The 17,106-nt window shown below is 49.8% G+C and overlaps 1 protein-coding gene across 1 annotated transcript in view; it reads right to left on the reverse strand.

Moving 5' to 3' along the window:
* The window catches only part of LOC104521326 (glutamate receptor ionotropic, kainate 3), a 50,622-nt gene that overhangs the window by 19,800 nt on the left and 13,716 nt on the right, over window positions 1-17,106 (reverse strand). The window contains exons 7-9 of the mRNA XM_010163289.2: window positions 14,435-14,542; window positions 10,513-10,626; window positions 6,750-6,953 (exon numbers count right to left, since the gene is read on the reverse strand). Of these exons, the coding sequence (XP_010161591.2) occupies window positions 6,750-6,953; window positions 10,513-10,626; window positions 14,435-14,542 (426 nt within the window). The remainder of the gene's footprint in view (window positions 1-6,749; window positions 6,954-10,512; window positions 10,627-14,434; window positions 14,543-17,106) is intronic.

Here is a 17,106-nt window from a genome sequence, read left to right on the forward strand (position 1 = left end):
GGTTGGTTTGTAGCCCGGCAGGTTGGTTTGTAGCCTGACAGGTTGGTTTGTAGCCCGGCAAGTTGGTTTGGAGCCCAGCAGGTTGGTTTGTAGCCTGACAGGTTGGTTTGTAGCCCAGCAGGTTGGTTTGTAGCCTGGCAGGTCTGCAGCCTGGCCACTCTCCCCAGGTTACAGCGCACTGGAGAATTTGGCTTATCAGTCTCCAAAGTTACGAGGCAGAAATAGCAAAAGAAATGCAGGGGTTTAGCTCCTCCATCACTTCTGTGTGGGTGTCCTGACTCAACAGGGAAAACTGGAGGAGATATTGAAGGATTTGGCTATGGATTTTTCTGAAGGAGGAAACAAATGAGCAGTTCTGTGGTCAGTGCTCAGTAGCTGCTGCCTGTCTGAAAGATCCTAAGCCAAATTTGTCAAAATGGTGCAGCAAGCTAAATAACAGCGAGGAGTTTATGCTTTACCACAGAAAATGAAGAGAGAGAAAACTACATGGATGCCCAAGGATCAAAATGCTTTTAGTGGAGAAATAAAATTTTACTGTGTCATTTCAGCAGCTCCTGTGATTTGATCACAGCCCCGTGTCCTTGGCAGTAAATGCCACACACGAGCAGAACGGAGCATGGATTAGGGAGCCCAGGCTGGTGCGGTGTCCTGAGCTATTAAAGGCAGTACGGGGCTGCACTTCGATATCCTTTTTATCAATGCAGATTTTTCTGAAGGTGGCCTCTAATTAAGGGTTTGCTGACTGAGAGGATCTAAATCAAAATCCACCAAGGGTGAAGCTTTCATTTGTCATGCTCTGACATTACAAACGGGGAAGTCAATTATCAAGCCCTGACTGCTTCCTTCCCTCAGCCCCAACTTTTATGCTGTTCCACAGTAAGATGGGTTTTATTAAAAATGAGGAATTACAGTAAGTGCCAGTGGCTTAAAGGCCCTTGTCTAGCAAAACCACTTAAGCACATGCTTCTGTTTTACTGGAGCTTACACGCCTTCCAAGTCTTATATATGTTCTTAAGTGTTCTGCTGAATTGAGGCCAAAAAGATGAATTTTGCCAGGGTAGCTACACACCAAATGCAGACACTTCTCTGACACACCTCGAAGGGTTTGAATCTCCTGATTCACCCAGTGTTACAGCATTTGCACTTGGGTGGAACTGATGCGAGTTCACTGGGCGTTCAGTGGATGGAGGATCGTGTTCTTTGCAGACATATTTGGCTTTTATCAGAAAATGCTAAGTCTTATCTTCAAGTTCTCAGTTATCACAGGAATGTGGCCTGTGGGTCAGAACGGCTCTTGCACAGCCAGGGTCACTGTGGAGATGCTGCACTGGAGGAAGGCTGCGTGTGACAGCCAGTCCCAGCAGAGCCCACAGACAGCACAAGCACCAAGATAAATATTTATTCACAAAAATAAGCTGCCTCTGTGCTTATTTTGCCAATCTGAGTTAGGTATTTACATAAACTAATTATGTGTGTGTTGCCTGAGAGACAGGTAAATAGTGCATATTTTACTTCTTTAATTGTTATTCAGGTGTCTGTCTGGCAGTATCGACACGTTCATCTCTCGTTTGCCACCACCATTGGTGCTGGGGCTGCAGCACTTTTTTGCTCTTCTGCTCCCACTATCCTGCTTCAGGTCCCCTCTCTGCTCCCCTCCCTGCCTGGCTTGGTGAGGGGAGGTCCCCCGCGGGTCCAGTGGGTGCTGCCACGCTCCTGCCTCTTGCTGCATCGTCCCCTGCAGCAGAGCTGGCACTGGGGTGTCCCTGGGCACGGACATCCCAGGGCACTGGGGGATGACGGGGCTGGGCACAGCCGAGGCAGCTGGTCTGTCTTGCAGCCCGTGGCTTGAGCAGGCGTTGGAGCACTTGGCTGAGAGCCCTGTGCCCAGCCCTCCCCTCTGGCTGGCCAAGGACAGGAAAGCACTTGGTGTGAGAAGTGATGCTTGAGGAGAGCGAGGTCGTGGCTGGCAGCATCCCAGATGCACCTCAGCCCATCACCACATGTGAGGGGTCAGTGTTAATTGTCTGACTCCAGCTCTTAATGGCTGCTCCTACCATCTCAGTCCTAATTTAGACATAATTTTTGTCAATGAATTTATTTAATATCAGTGGTGAATTGAGAACAGATGTCATCAGGGAAAACCTAGCTGTAAGCTGAACAGGAGGAATGAGGACCATGAAGCTCTGTAATCTTTTCTTTGGGGAAGTTCCTCAGAGAGGGAACTGCCATTAATTGTACCTATGGGATGTCAAAGGCTATAGGATCCCCGTGAGAATGGCTGTAATTTTAGAGACAAGACTATCTGATGAATCACTGGCAGGTGAGCAACCCAAGGGAGGGAAAAGTAGGTCCAGAGAGACCTGCAGAATCACAGGCTGGTTTGGGTTGGAAGGGACCTTCAAGCTCATCCAGTCCCAACCCCCCTGCCAGCAGCAGGGACACCTTCCACTAGACCAGGTTGCTCAAAGCCTCATCCAACCTGGCCTTGAACACTTCCAGGGAGGAGCAGCCACAGCTTCTCTGGGCAACCTGTTCCAGTGTCTCACCACCCTCACACCAAAGAATTTCTTCCTCAGATCTCCATCTCCCCTCTTCCAATTTAAAGCCATCACTTCTTGTTCCAGCACTACCTGCCCTTAAAAAAAGCAAGCGGAGAGCTCGGGGCTCCTGACGTACACTTCAGTGTGCTTCCATCACCTGCATCGCTGAGCATGATGAATATGAATCCATCCAATTAACGATGCTGAGCACAAAAGGAGAAAGTGCAGCCAGCTGTTTTGGTTTGTTTCCACCTCCTCCCTAACGCCGAGTTCTCCAGTGTATAAACAAGAGATGGAGGACACTTTATCCCGTGAAATTGTTTTTTTTCCTATTCCTGGCCCAGTGGCTTCCAAACAAATCCCCAGCTCACAGCACTTGAAATAAACATCCACCAGTGCAGGAACAGCAATGGGAATGTGGCAATGTGGTGCAGTATGTATTTCTGCAAGAATTTACTGACAATAAATGCCCATTTATTGTGAAAGTGTTAAATCAGCTGTCATAAACCATCCCTAAGGGTAGATATTACATCTTCTCTATAGTTACCATTGGCAGGGATTTCCATTAGGAACCCTGTTATTTTTCATACCTTTTTTATTCCCACACGAAGTTTCAGATTGAATGGAAATTTGATATGAACTGTCTCAGTAAAAGACAAGTTTTATTTGTGAACAACTTTGTGCAAAATGTCCAGAACAACTCATTTTGCTGGTTTTATGTGATCCTGCCCACAAACAATAGGGAAGATTTGCAGGCATTATTTTGCCAGACAACTAGAATTTATAAATCAGAATGGATGGGCCACAATGCACAGTGTAGTTTTGTTTGTATTAATAATAATTTCCATGAATAAACATGAATAACAGTTGGCTATTGATGGAAGGAGGAGATCTGACAGTTTCCAGGTTCCCTGTTTATCATGGATGTGTGGCACAGGAGCTTCTCTGTGTCACCTGGGTGCCCCAAACCTCCCCAAATGCCAGTGTTGTGAGTTCAGCTTTCATGGCCCATCTGATGAGGCTCCTCTGCAGGAGTGGCCAGGGTGAGTGACAAGAAACAACCAGCTGCAGTGAGGAGAGTCTTGTTCTCCAGGGAATGGGCTGAACTCCTCCAAAATAGGGATTTTTTTTTGTGATGAAGGATGAGCAGCCGATGAAGGGCAGCAGGGCAGGACTTTTTGCAGCTAACAGCATGAGGCTGTCTTCTCCAGATCTGCTACTGGGGACCTGGAAGACAGGGTCATGCTGTGAGCTGTTCTCACTGCTGTTGCTTTTCCTGTTTATGCTTAAGGCCAGACAAGAAACAAAGCAATTTTACAAAGGATCATAGCCTGAGGCATTACTGCCCATGGCCAGGCATGTCTGGATCAGAGAGGAGGGGGAAGGAGGATGATGCCTGACTCCAAAACAAGCCGTGGGAGCTCGCTGCGTAAACAGCCCCTCAGTTATGTGTTCTGTGGCTGACACGGTTGTGTGACAGGCACTGTCATCCCTGAACCACCAGAATGATGCAGCTACCCCGGCTGCCCTGCCCGGTACCTGTGCCCAGCTCCTCCCTGGCTGCAGTTCCAAGCCCAGCAGAAGTCCATCCTGCCCTGATGAGCTGCCCTTGCTTTGCCCATCTCCTTGTCACCGAATTTCAGCCTCGGATCAGGCTGTTCCTGGCCCACAGCATCTGCTGCTCCCATGGCTCTCAGCCCCTCCAGGTGATACCAGACACTGGTTTAGTCTCTTCCTTCCCCTCATGAGATCCCTCTCCTACGCATCCAACCAAGGCTGCAGGTCAGCCCAGCCCACCAAAGCTGGGCATCACAACAGCCCTGGGGTCTTAGTCCCAGTCCCACCTGAGTTAACTGGGTCTCCAGCAAAGCCCAGTCTTTCTGCAGAGTTAATCCTGGCCGGGGTGTTCAGACCTCACAAAATCCTTCCTGCTTTACGCTTCCCCCCTGAATGATCCCAATTCTTTTGTGAGAATGAGACACTGACCATGGAGGAAAGCCAGCCTAGATATCAAACTCACAGTGTGGGCAGCTCTGTTTTCATCACTACAACTCTGTTTGAATGCTGTCTCCAACACTTTTTCTACGAGGTGTGAAATAAGTTTGAACTTTCCCATTGCAAAGTGCCAATCAGTTGTTCCTTTCCCCACACGCTCTGAAGACGCTTTGCTGCTGAGGAAGGGCCCCATCTGGTTGCAGTTTCACTTTTTAATGCTTTACATAAACACTGCTATAAAAAGCAATGACATGCAGATAAAGAAAATAATGGCTTCGTATGGGGTTTGAGCAATGGTTATAAATCACTCCAAGGCGTGCACCCAGGCACATCTGTTAGAAAGCAGAGTTCAAACTTGATGCTACAGTAAAACTTGCAAGAAGAGAGGGGGTTTGGTCCTTTTCTGTTGCTATATGTTAATTTGCTTTTTAAATGGTGAACCAAGAAATCCTTTAATGCAGGTTGACCATGAATTCAGTGTTACTTAATGAGGTTGTTCCACATACCTTCTTCTTGGTCTCTCTCTGTCTCTTTTAGCTGACCACAGCTTTGGGAATGGCTGAAAGCCGCCCAAGAGCCCTCTAATATCCTGCAGGACATTGGAAGTGACACGGTTTGGACTAAATGATAGTCGTGTTTCTATTTCCTGGATCTTATTTCCTGCTTTGGAGTGATTTATTTCTTCAGAGCCCTACACTACAGATGCTCTGTGGTGAGAGCCCCCAGACTCTGCTCCCAGCAGCGGGTGCGGGACGGCAGGAGCTGTGTTCTGGCACACGCCGATGGGGATCACAGCCTGTGCTCTGTATCTGTGTCACACACACCGCTTGGAGTGACAAAGCACCAGTCTTCTGCTGGGACACTGAGTGTCACTTGTCTGACGTAGCAAGGCTGTTGTGTAAGAGACTATGAAATCTGGGTTTTGGGCTGTGTGGAGTTTTCTGGAAGCAAAACCACGGAGGCAGGTTTGCAGAGCCTGTAGCATGTTCCCTGTGTGGCACAGCATCCTGCTCCCCGAGGGCTGTCCTTGTGTGCCCTTGCCATGCTTCCCGCTTCTCCAGGGTGAGGCATCTAAGGGCTACAGCGCTCTTCCCAAACTGATTCAGCATCACTTTGTCCCTCACAATCATTGTCATCTGCACTTTACAGATGGAGGAAGCATTGCACAGAAACAACTTGTCCAATGTCATTTAGGGCAGACGAGCCAAATCTGGACACAGAACCCAGATCCCTGAGCCCCAGCTCCGCAGTGTCACCACCAGACAATGGTCTCTGTTCACAGCGAAGCTCATTTACTGGAGTGACTCACCCAGCAAATACATTCTTCTCACGTGAACTGTAAGAGCATCACAGCTGCTACGTACGTGGGATTATTTTTGTCTCTTTTCTGCTTAGGCAATGTTTTCAAAATGGAACCAGGAACTTGAGGGGTGGTCCAAGGGCTGCGCCCCTTGAGCGGGATATTCAAGAGAGGCTGCGTTACAGCTCTAGGATGGCTTTTACTGCTGCCTGTGCTGTGGAGATCTTAGATTAATTTTGTCCTGATCTTTTATTCCAGAGACCTTTTTCTGGGAATGAGAGATTCATAAAAACAGCAGCTTCCCTCACCTCCCTAACTGGGCTTCTGGGATCACAGGATGTGCTGGAGGCAAAATACCTAATTAGGAAACTCAGCAACCTCTGGCTGTGAGGAGAGGTTTCAGACTAGGTGACTTTTTGGCGGCTGTGAGAGTAAAGCTGCCTCGACAGTTTCTCTGGTGTTTAATGGGCTTTTGGAAGTGGCACAGAAGGAAAAGCACAGCCGCTCTGTTGCAGGGGGAGCTCCGTGTCCCAGGAGATTTTAGAAAATAAGCTGTGTTTATAAAAAGTTATATGTATATATTAAACTGTCCCCTGCACACCTGCTCTTGCAGTCTGGATGCATCATCTGGATTGGGCTGAGCTGTGTCTGGGACACGTTTGAGGTCCCAGAGAAGCCTCTTCCCTCCTCCCAGCCTGTGTCCTGCTGAGGGGCAGCAGCCACAGAGCCCCTTTCTGTACTGGATGTGCATCCTCAGAAACACCAAATGACAAAAAGACACTCTTCTGGCAAACAGCATGAAGCAGGTAGAGCCCAGGCAGGGTTAGGAGCTCACTGTGGGTGTCCCGAGCCGGCGAGCAGCGGGCACCCATCCCACCCCGGGCAGAAACCCACCGCAGACGCGCCTCACTCACATGGTCGATGAGTTCCTTGATCATGCCGTTCCACTGCCCCTTCTCGTCCTGTGCCCCGTATTTCCCGTCCTCCACCAGCCGGATCTCGTAGGTGAAGCCCAGGATGATGGCCAGCTCCTTCAGGAGGTCGATGCAGTAACCCTCAAAGCGGTCGTTCCCAAACAGGGCCGTGTCGGATTTACGGAACATGACAAAGGGCTCTTCCTGCACATGGGAAGGCAGAAAGTCCCCGTTAAGGGTCAGCTGTGGTCCCAGCTCCCACTGGAGGCAAGGCCACCCCTGTGGGTCAGCCTGAGCCACGAGGCACAGGCTCTTTAGGCAGGGTTGGCACCGTGACACATTGGGAATAAATTAACTTTGCACAGCGCATCAGCTAATTAGCAACCTTGTTTACCCCACAAAATTTAATTTTGTCTCTTCTGAGCAGCCAACTGTTTTCCATTTGGTAGGATTTCAGGGAGAAAAATAACCATTTCATGCTCTGAAAATGAAGAGTGTTGAGAAGCAATAAAATGGGGGTGGACAGCTTCAACCCCAAGACCCACACAGCAGAAAGGCAGCTGACCTGCGCCGCGGGACCTGTCCTCCCCTGCAGCTGCAGCGAGTGAGGGGCTGGCGGGTTAAACATGGGTGAGGGAACCGTGTGTGGCTGGTGGCCAGACCAGAACGTTCCCCAGTTGAGTTTGCTTTCCTCTTGGCCAACCCTGGCTGATGGGATATGGGGCCTTACTGCTGCCCAGAGAGTTTCTGCCGTCTGCTCTGGTTATGGCAGCCATGGGCAGGTTGGGGCGTCTGTAATCACAGCAGTGCCAAGCACCAGCACAAGTGAAAAATAACTAACAGAGTGCTTTAGAGCAGGCTTTGCCCCGTGGATCCCTGCCTCTCTAGCAGAAGCTGGCAGGTGAAGTTAGCAAACACACGGCAAACTGCACAGCCCTTTGGTGAATATCAGGCTTGGGCGGTCACCGAGGACGAGGGACACTGGGGAGCCCGAGGGAGAACACGTGTAGAGGACAGATGGAAATGGGAAAAGATGGTGGGCAGCAGGCAAAGGCGAGGGGAGGATGGGATATCAACAGCAGCTAATGCATGGCTTGAATGGAAGGCGTCTGCTCTGAGCAACCTGATCTGGTTGAAGATGTCCCTGCTTGCTGCAGGGGGGTTGGACTAGGTGACCTTGAAAGGTCCCTTCCAGCCCAAACTGTTCTGTCATCTGCAAGGCTGACGTTTTGCTCTGGTGAGTGAACTGCATTGCTGGCATCCCCGCTGTATTGCACAGGGATGGGAGCTTGAAGTCGTGGAGGGGAAGGTCTGGAGTCCCAGTTAGAGTGCTGCTGGGATGCCCAGCAGGGTGAGGGCAGACACGCTGCCTCAGGTGGGCACTCTGAGGGGGTTGCGACCCAGAGCTGGGCTGTGCCAGCCTGGAGGTCAGCAGCTCCTGTCTCCCAGTATGACCTGTCAGCCTCCACCCCTGGGGCGGGTGGGCAGGGGGTTCCTGCTCGGCCTCAAAGCAGGGCAGGGAGGGGATGGGAGGGCACGTGGAGCTTGATTTGCAGAATTATAAAGCAGAACTGATAACATCACGCCTATAGAGTTTAGCTTGGCACACTCAGCTTTGTTAAATCCTGCTCTCCCTGGCCGCCTCCTCGGCTTTCTTCTCTGGAATTAGGGCTTTGTTTGTGAATCAGCTGAATCTATGGATTTTGATATAAATACACTGGCTCCAGAGCAGCCATAAAGCACTATTAATTTTGGGAAGCGCTGTAGGGATTACATACATATTTAACAGCCGAAGCACTGAACATTAGGACGCCACTCGCTTCAGTAATGTATCTCCAGGTCTCAAACATTTCCTAGGGGATAATTCTGAACTCTGTGAACCACTTATTCACGGACTATTTCACAATTTATTACTGAAAATGGCCAGACATCCAATTCACAAGCTCTCTCGGTTTGCTAATCGATTTCTCAGTGAAGGTGCCCTCAATTTCATAACTTCACAGTTCCCATATTGCTTGGGGAGAGTGGTGCTGGCTGCTGGGGTAATATTTCTCTTCCAACAAGTCACTGCAATATGAGCAAAAGGGGAAAAAATAACCTTTCGTGCTTTTCCTTTGCAAGGTTCCTCCTATGGCTTTTCTACAATCATTCACACCAGTGCAGAAGTACAAAGGGGTGTTGCAAATGCAAATAAAATTTAGGGTTGTATTTTCGTTTTTAGAATCCAGTATATGAAAATGCAGTTATTGCAGAACTTGGGTTTGAGCACATTTCCCCCTCCTGCAGGCGAGGGGATTGCAGGACAGCTGTGGTTTCCAGGGAGATACCCTGTGGCATGTGTGCAGGCCCAAGGAATGGCACAATTAATGACAACTAATATCAGCCTTGTACATGATCTAATTTGTACATGCTCGTGGAGTACGAGATGAAAATGCTGCCTGAAAAAGGCACGTCAAAGGCAGATGGCTGACAGGTCTCCTTCTGGCTCCATCATTTTGCATCATGCTGTGGCCTTTGAGGGACACTGGTTATCGCACCCTAGACCCAGACATTTCCACAGCTCTGGCCACGCATCTTACCCCTGACAAGATGCATCTTTTCTGGTTTCCCTCAGTCCTGTCCATACAGCTTTCACTGATATTCCAGCCCTGAATTAATCTGCTGTCCCTTGGCTTCAGCCCACGGTTGGATGCTCCTCCAGTTCTCGGAGCAGGCAGCTCTGCTTGCCAACCCTCCAGCCTTCTCCCCAGTGCTACCAGCCGTCCCACCCCAGGAATTTTCCCTGATGTGCTACTCATAGTTCTAATTAAAGAGAGTGGAGGGAACTGGAGTCATTATATAAATTTTGGTGAGTTGTATCCAGCCACAGTTCCCTTAGAGCTGGTCCTGAGCCTTCACCTGGGAGCAACTGGATGTGGTGTGTCCTGGACAGCTCACCCACAACCGGGCTGTCCAAGGGCTGATACTTTCTGTTGCCTCCCGGTGACACGCCGTGAGCCTGCGCTGTGTAATGCTGCCGTACAGAAACCAATGCCACTAGTCATAATTCATTAGCTAGCAAATAAAAATTCATTCTGATCTGATGCCTGCCGTCAAATCCAATAGCGAACGTGAGAACAAAACGCAGCGCGACGGTTGGAAGCGGAGGAGACCCGTTAAGCAACTGTGGTTTGCTCAATAACAGCATTACTCTGAGCTAGTTTATCAAATAGGTACCTAAGAGGGGGAAAGAAACGCGATTGTCACAGCTAAGCCAGGGTCTCTGCTTGTTCTTGGTGTTTTCTTCTGTAAGAAGAACAGTCCTGTCTGGGGTGGGCAGTGCCAGCCATCTGACCGTGCCCGGTGCTGATGGTAAATGGGCGACTCGGAGCTTTCCTGGAGCCCAGCACAGAGAAACCCCCCACACCCCCAGTGTGCAGGGACCAAGGGGGGACGGGGACCTGGCCAGGCAGCCAAAGCGGAGGAGCTCAGCCTGGGCGAGCAGCAGCCTCCTGGGCACGGGGAACACGCGCGGTTCCAGCTGGCCCCTGCCAGCCTCACCATCGCCACGGGCTGGCTGGCAGCCCGCTTGGGAGCGGTGGCATCGGGCAATGCCACAGTCACCTCATGCAGGTGCAGGTGTGTGGGCATCACAGTGCCCTGCTGTGCCCCTGCTCGGCATTTGGAGGGAGTGGCAGGTCTGTACTGGGATGCTGTGAGTTTTCAGAGATAGCAGACAGCCCAGAGATTTGTGGGTGGAGGAAAAAGGCTTGCAATCTCCTACCAGGACTGTGGTGACAATTAGAGATCTGTTGCTCAGCGAGTCTGTGACATTAGGGCCTCGTCCTTTGGAAATTTCTGTGATGTTCAAACCATCAGAAGGGCTCCACGCTCCAACCTGAAACGAAGGAAGCAAACGAATGCGTGAACACCCGGCTTACGTTCCTCACTTGCTCTCAGCATCCTCCTGGCCTGGAAAATGGAGCTCAGTTCTTTCATCTACAGTAAACACCAGCAAAGCTGAAATTATCATCTCATATCACCGAAACAGGAGATGTGCATTAACCCTTCAGTTGCAGGTCACTCCAGCTGCACATGTGTAAGTGACCCTTGCGCTGCCCTCTGATGCAGGTGCACGGAAGCAGACCATGGTGAGTGGAATTTAGGGGCTGAATGAACAATTTGCAAAGGTACTGTGTAGAGCAAACAATCCACCTGTGCTGAGGAGTCAACCCTGGGCAGGGGTAAAGCAGAACAAAAGAAAACAAATACAAATATGAGGCCATGTTCTTTCTTTTTAATTTCCTCATTAATTTGCTTTGTTAGGGAAAATTAAAAAGGACTCGACCAGCTCTGCAAAGCCCTGGTAGGGACCGTTCCTGTCCTCTGCACTGTGGCAGACTAGCTGGGTGTTTCCAACAGGTCCCCTTGGAAGGGCCCTGGTCACCCTTCAGGGAAGTCCACCACAATGGGAGGTCTCAGTCCTGGGAGCAAACCTGGAGCAGGGAATGGCATCAGACTGGCTCGGGCACGTGCACGTGCAGTTACATCCCTCATCAATTTGAGGTGCTCTCTGTTTCTTAAGCTGTCAATTTAAATAAATTACTAGACTTTGAAGATGTCTATTGACCCAGAAATACCAAAACATGTCTTTATTTAAGAGCAGTCATCTGGGCAACTCTAAGCCTGTTAACCTGATCTCTGCGGTGCAGGGGAGGCTTTGGAGCAAACTTTGAAGGCAGGGCTGGCTAAAGGACTGTGACAGTGAGATAAAATGTCAGGAAGGCTGGAGGAATACAGGATTGCTGCCAGCAGAAGGAGCGGGGTGGCCGTACAGCCAGCCTGACAGCGAGGAAAACCAAAACTCCACATGGAAATGGGAACAGAACGATCTGTCTGTAGGGTCAAACTGTGAGGTGGGACTCAGAGAGAAACCAAAGGCAGACACCTCAAACCCATGAGGAGCCAAGAGCTTCCCATATTTTATTTATTGCTATTTTTAGGATTCTTCAAGCTCTTCAGCAGTCCAAGGAGAGAACTGGGTTTTACTGCATCCCAGAAAAGAGACTTTGTAATGAGCAATGCTGCCTGGCAAAAAAAGTCATAAATTCTGGAAGAGTTTCCATGAACTTTGTGAAAGGCTCTAAATATTTCAGGTAAAACCTGAGCAATCCTCTGTATCTCCTTTCGATCACACAACAGCTGCAATGTCAAAAGATTATTATTGTGCATGGGAAAAGAGAAGCAAGTCTACAAGGCCCCTGCCAGCAGCTCTGCAGACTCGGTTCTCTCTGCCTTGCTAAGTTTTCTTTAAGAAAATTAAATACATGGCACTTAAGATTGAATTAATCAGTTTAAAATATTAAAAAAGGAAAGAAAAATGAAAAAGTGCATTAAGAGAGCTGTGCAAGTCAGATAGTCAAACTACATGTAATTAGGTTTAGTTAATACTCCTGTAATCCCTGGAACATCTGGGAGGTATAAGGATCAGGAGTTCAATCCTAAAGCTCAACAAACATAAGCTATTATACATAATGCACAATCCGTGTGGGATTTGTTTGTAGCTGGCATTTTGTTATTTCAGATTAGCTATTGACAGAAACCGAGCTTCACCAGAGATTTGACATCGATACTTTAAAACCCCTCTAGAGTTGACAAGAAGCTTTCAAAAAAAAAAAAAAAAAAATTAAAAAATAGTGGGAACCATGAAATCTCTGAATTGTTGGAGACAAATTTGAAGGGCTGTGCAGAGTGTGCATCAGGGTTTGGCAGGTTCCCGTGGGCTTTATGTGACACACAATAGCAATAAATACAGCTGGTGCCAGCTCTTCTCCAGGACACCTGAGGAGCAGTCGTTTGACACATAGATATCGTGCCTGTACTTAAACATTTAGGTGCACGTGGTACCCAGATACTCGCACATTTCTCTATAGTTCCACCAACGCAGCTCTCTGGCAGTCTGTCGGTGCCACTGTACTCTAAAAAGATGTGTTGTTTTTTTCATTTTACACTCTATAAACAAAATATTTTGTAAAAAAAGGAGTCAAGCTATGAAGACCATCTCCTGCTCAGTTCTTGTGAGAAGACAGCGTCTCCCCTGTTCCTCTCCTGCCTCCTTCCTGCACGGGCTTGGCTGATGGCAGCAGAGGCTGAAGGTCATCGGGTTTATTTGAAATGTTTTCTTTCTTCTGTATTTGACACTAAAAAATACCCACTAGGAGAGTGCTGTGGTGACCTTGAGATTTTTTACATGAAGCAAAGAACTACTGCTGTGGTGTGAAAGCGTGGCAACAATTTATTTCAAAGAGAAGGAAAAACAAACTGTAAAAAAAGGGTTGGATGGAAAGTCAAGTTGTTTGTCCCAGGGAGTGTCACCGTTCAGGATCCGTCCCCTCCAAACGGGGAGGTTGATCAAACTGCTGCCTCCGGGGCTGCCTACCTGTGCTGACTGATTAATTCCCCAGCCTTAACTGGGAAATCATCTGTGCACGTCAGGCCACTCGCTGCATGGTTAATTGAAAACTCCCTCTCCTGCTCCCGGCTGGCATTTCCCGCGGCAGCAGAACCTGTCGCCGTGCCCAAAGGTCACCGGGCTCAGCACTCGCCCCCGTAGGCACCTTGTGCCTGTCGGAAGGCAGGCTCTGCTCTGGAAAGGGATGTGCTGCCCCGCAGCCAGCTCGCTCAGACCTTTGGCAGAGCGGGGACTCGGTGTCACTCATGGAGGGGTCAGGCTCCGGGAGCCCTCGGTGGCCCCACGTGCCGTTTGGAGCCGGACAGAGCGCAGCCCCTGGGCACCACTCGCCGTTGGTCCAGCTGTCCCCTCTGCAGCACTTTGTTCTCTTCAGGCCACTCGCTGCTCTCTTTTGTCTTAAATTAACTGATCTCACCTTGAAAACTGCCTTCTAGGAGCTGTAATGCTTTGCATACTGCCTTTTTTTTTTTAAAAAAAAAAAAGTAATTGAAGAAAAGGAAATTAAATCCCCATGAGCACCTGAGAATCAGATTTGCACGTCAGCATTGTGTTTCTGTACCCAGAGGAGATTTGCACTAATTAGGAGGATCTGAGGCTGCAGCCTTTGTGCCATGTCCCCTGGGTGGCCAGGCAAACACGGCCGCCGAATGAGACTCCTCCAGCCAGCCAGGCAAAACCACACTTTGCTTTTTTTTTCTGATTGCCCCTTAGATAGCACAGAAAAGAAATAACACAAATACACACTGCATCCTCCTCCAAAATCGAGGCTGTAATAAGCTGGTGCCATTTCCAAGCCTTAGGCAATTTTCATTGTGGGAAATCACACCGAGATGATGCTTTCAAGAGCTGTTGCCTCCACAGGGGAAAATCAACCTTTTGTAGGCAAGCCCAGCAAGACAGGAGCGGGACAGGCTTTACTCCTTCCACCTTTGGCCCGGGCAAGGAGGGGTTAATGGCTGCCCAGAAACTTTCTTCTGCTTCTAGTGCTTGTGGCACTATCCCAGGGAAGTGCCACAAGCACTTCAGCTAGTAACTGTAATCCCACAGACCTCACTTCGGGGCTCATGAGTCATGGTTGAGGTATGGAAAAGGATCTGAGAAATCCCACAAAGTAAATATCTTTTTATATAAAAACCAGAAAACCTAGAAACAATGCAACCACCGACCATTTTCTCTGTTGCCTGAGTATCGGAGCTAGACTAAGCTATACGCAGAGAAGACAAACCCTGCCTACCTTTTCGAGACCATCTTCTTTGAGGCTGATGATATCCAAATCAAAATCTGTCCGTAAACCACTAGTTTTATTAAAGACAATTCGTCCTGTTAATCCTTCCCATTGGGCCTGTGGAAGGGAGAAAAAGTAGCAGGGCTGTTACCTGGTATCATAAATAATCTTTTGCTCTCCACTGTGTGTTCTTTTAATTAGTCCTTATACTGGTTCTTTATCCCCAAAGAGCATGATTAATTAATAATCACCTCCGTCACTGTTCAAACTGCAGACGGAGCTGGAGATTTCCTTAACTCTCTTGCAGTCCTTGCTACAATTTTTGTTCGCACCTTTTGTGTTCACCAGCTGTTGTGGGACATGATGAGTCAGTAGAAAACTGGTTGCGTTTATTGTGGGATCCGGGAGTGCTGCATTTATCCTTGTAGCACTGATAAATGCCGGGCTGCAGGGAGCCTGGGTTTGGGACAACTCCAGTCAAGTTCATAAATAACCCTTTTTTGCATGAACCTGCTGCTGCTTCCAAGGTGTGTGTGGAAGTGAAAATGTCCCAGACGCTTCCCTCCCTCCCTGCCTTCTGATGGGAAGTGGAGCACAGAGCTTGTCCATGCTAGCAGGCTTTGTTTTGAACCAGCTATGGGAATCTGGTGGGCACATGCTGCATCAGGACCCTTGTTCAGTTTTTGGCAGTGTAAGGAGCTGGGGAAGCCCTTTTCCTGGAGATTTTCAGCACTTGATGGGATGAGGTCCTGCACAACCTGGTCTGACTTGGGAGCTAGACATGCTCTTGAGAAGGAGTTGGGGTAAAGATGTGATGTCCAGATTAGTTTCAAACACAATCGTGCTGTGATGCTGTTTCTTTTCCACTCTACGCTTTGCAGCACCACCAGAATTAACCTCTCTGACTGTGGAGGTGAGAGCCCAGGGTTCAGCTGCTGGCAGAGCAGTGCTCTGTTAGCAGAGCACGCTAAGGGTCAGCACGGTGCAGGATGCCCACCCTGCCCAGGGACACTGCCCACACGTGCTATGAGCATCCGTCCCAGGGAGGATGCTCCCATCAGCAGCCAGGCTGCTGGCACGGTTTGCTGCTTTGCAATCGCATCTCAGCAGCGGAGAGCTGGGACTGGGGCTCTTCCCCTGAGCAGCTCCTCCCTGATGAATGTGTTTCCTTTATGGGCGGGCGAGCTTGAAATATCCTGGTGTGATGAAGGTGGCATAATGTATTCTCGGGGGGAAATGACTGGCATATTTCCCAGTAAATACGCTTCTCTGGCTCTTCCTCATTAATTCCTGAGGAGCAATGACAGCCTCCTCCCAGCCTCCCCACCCGTGGGTTTTGGGGAAGGCTGTGCTCCGTTGGCTCGCTTTGGCGTGCAGGTGGTTTGCCTGTGGGACACGCAGCCGGTGGAGCTCCCGGGAGCCCGGGAAAACACGGAGTGTTTAACGTACCCAACCGGAGCAAACCCAGCTGCGTGCTGAGCCCCACACCAACCGCGGGGCCAGAGCAGCGATGGGCTGGGGGTGCACGGCATTGCCACAGCCCAATGGGCTCTGGTGCCACTGGTGTCACCCCGTCTCTGCAGGCAAACCCCAGGCACTGCTGCCATGGGCTCTGGGCAGGCGGTGGCTGCAGAGGACGTGTCCCCGCAAGGCAGTGGCTGCAGAGGACGTGTCCCCGCACCCGCTGCCCGTGGGCCTGGCTCTGTCCCCTGCTTCCCAGGTGGCCCTGGCAGCACACAGGGTGCGGGTAGCCTCTCCGGGGCTGGCAGGGCCACCGTCCCAACCCCTTGGCACCTTGGCAAGTATGAACAAGTGGGGTTTCACCCAGGAGCGACAACCCCGCAGTCGGGGCCCCGGCTGATGCGCGCACAGGGCGAGCAGTGCTGGTATCGGCTCAGGGCTGGGAGCCGGTGTCTGCGGCGAGACATCCCTCTGCGCACCGCTTTGTCCTTACAGGAGTGGAGAGAGAGCAATTACTGTGTGTTCTGATTGCAATGGGGAGGGAGCTTATCCCTGCAACGAGCTGACACGGTGCCAGGAAGGGAAACAACAGGCAGGCACTGGAGTGTGAGGCTCAGGGTAATTTGCAAAAGGAGCCAACCAAACAAATTATTTACACTCTCTTTTTGCAGCCAGCTGGAGCGGCTTTCTGTGGATGGGAACAAAACATGAAAAAGGAGAGAGAGGCAGAGAGAGGAGAGATCCCATCGTCAGTGCCTGTTAAGAAAAAAAGTTCCTTCTCTCTCTGCAAGGGGAATCATTCTGCTTTTCTCCTGCCCTACGTCTGTGCCCCGTGCAGCTCGGGCAGCACCTGGGGCGGGTGCTCTCCCCCCACCTCTGTGCCTGTGCTCAGGGTGTGCTGGGGTCTGTAGGTGATACTGCAGCACAAATCATAGTGATCGTTAACAACGTACTTCTACTCTTCTGTTTAAAGGTTTTAGGGGATTTTATACCCATCCTTTTAAATGTGGCCCAACCACGTATCCCATACTGCAGCCAATTTCATAACTTGCCACGTGAAGAGCCACAGGCGTAGAAGTTTAAAAAGGCCTTAGGGTAAATAATGGAGTTTTATTATCAAGACATATCTGGTAGGGTTTGCAGTATCTCCCTGCAGTTCTGCCTTCATTTTTTTCTTATGTGAGGGCTCCTTTTTGCAGACAGAGCAAAACCCGGGGTGT

Source organism: Antrostomus carolinensis, unplaced genomic scaffold (genome assembly GCF_000700745.2).
Source record: "Antrostomus carolinensis isolate BGI_N321 unplaced genomic scaffold, ASM70074v2 scaffold3550, whole genome shotgun sequence".
Classification (NCBI taxonomy): Eukaryota; Metazoa; Chordata; class Aves; order Caprimulgiformes; family Caprimulgidae; genus Antrostomus; species Antrostomus carolinensis.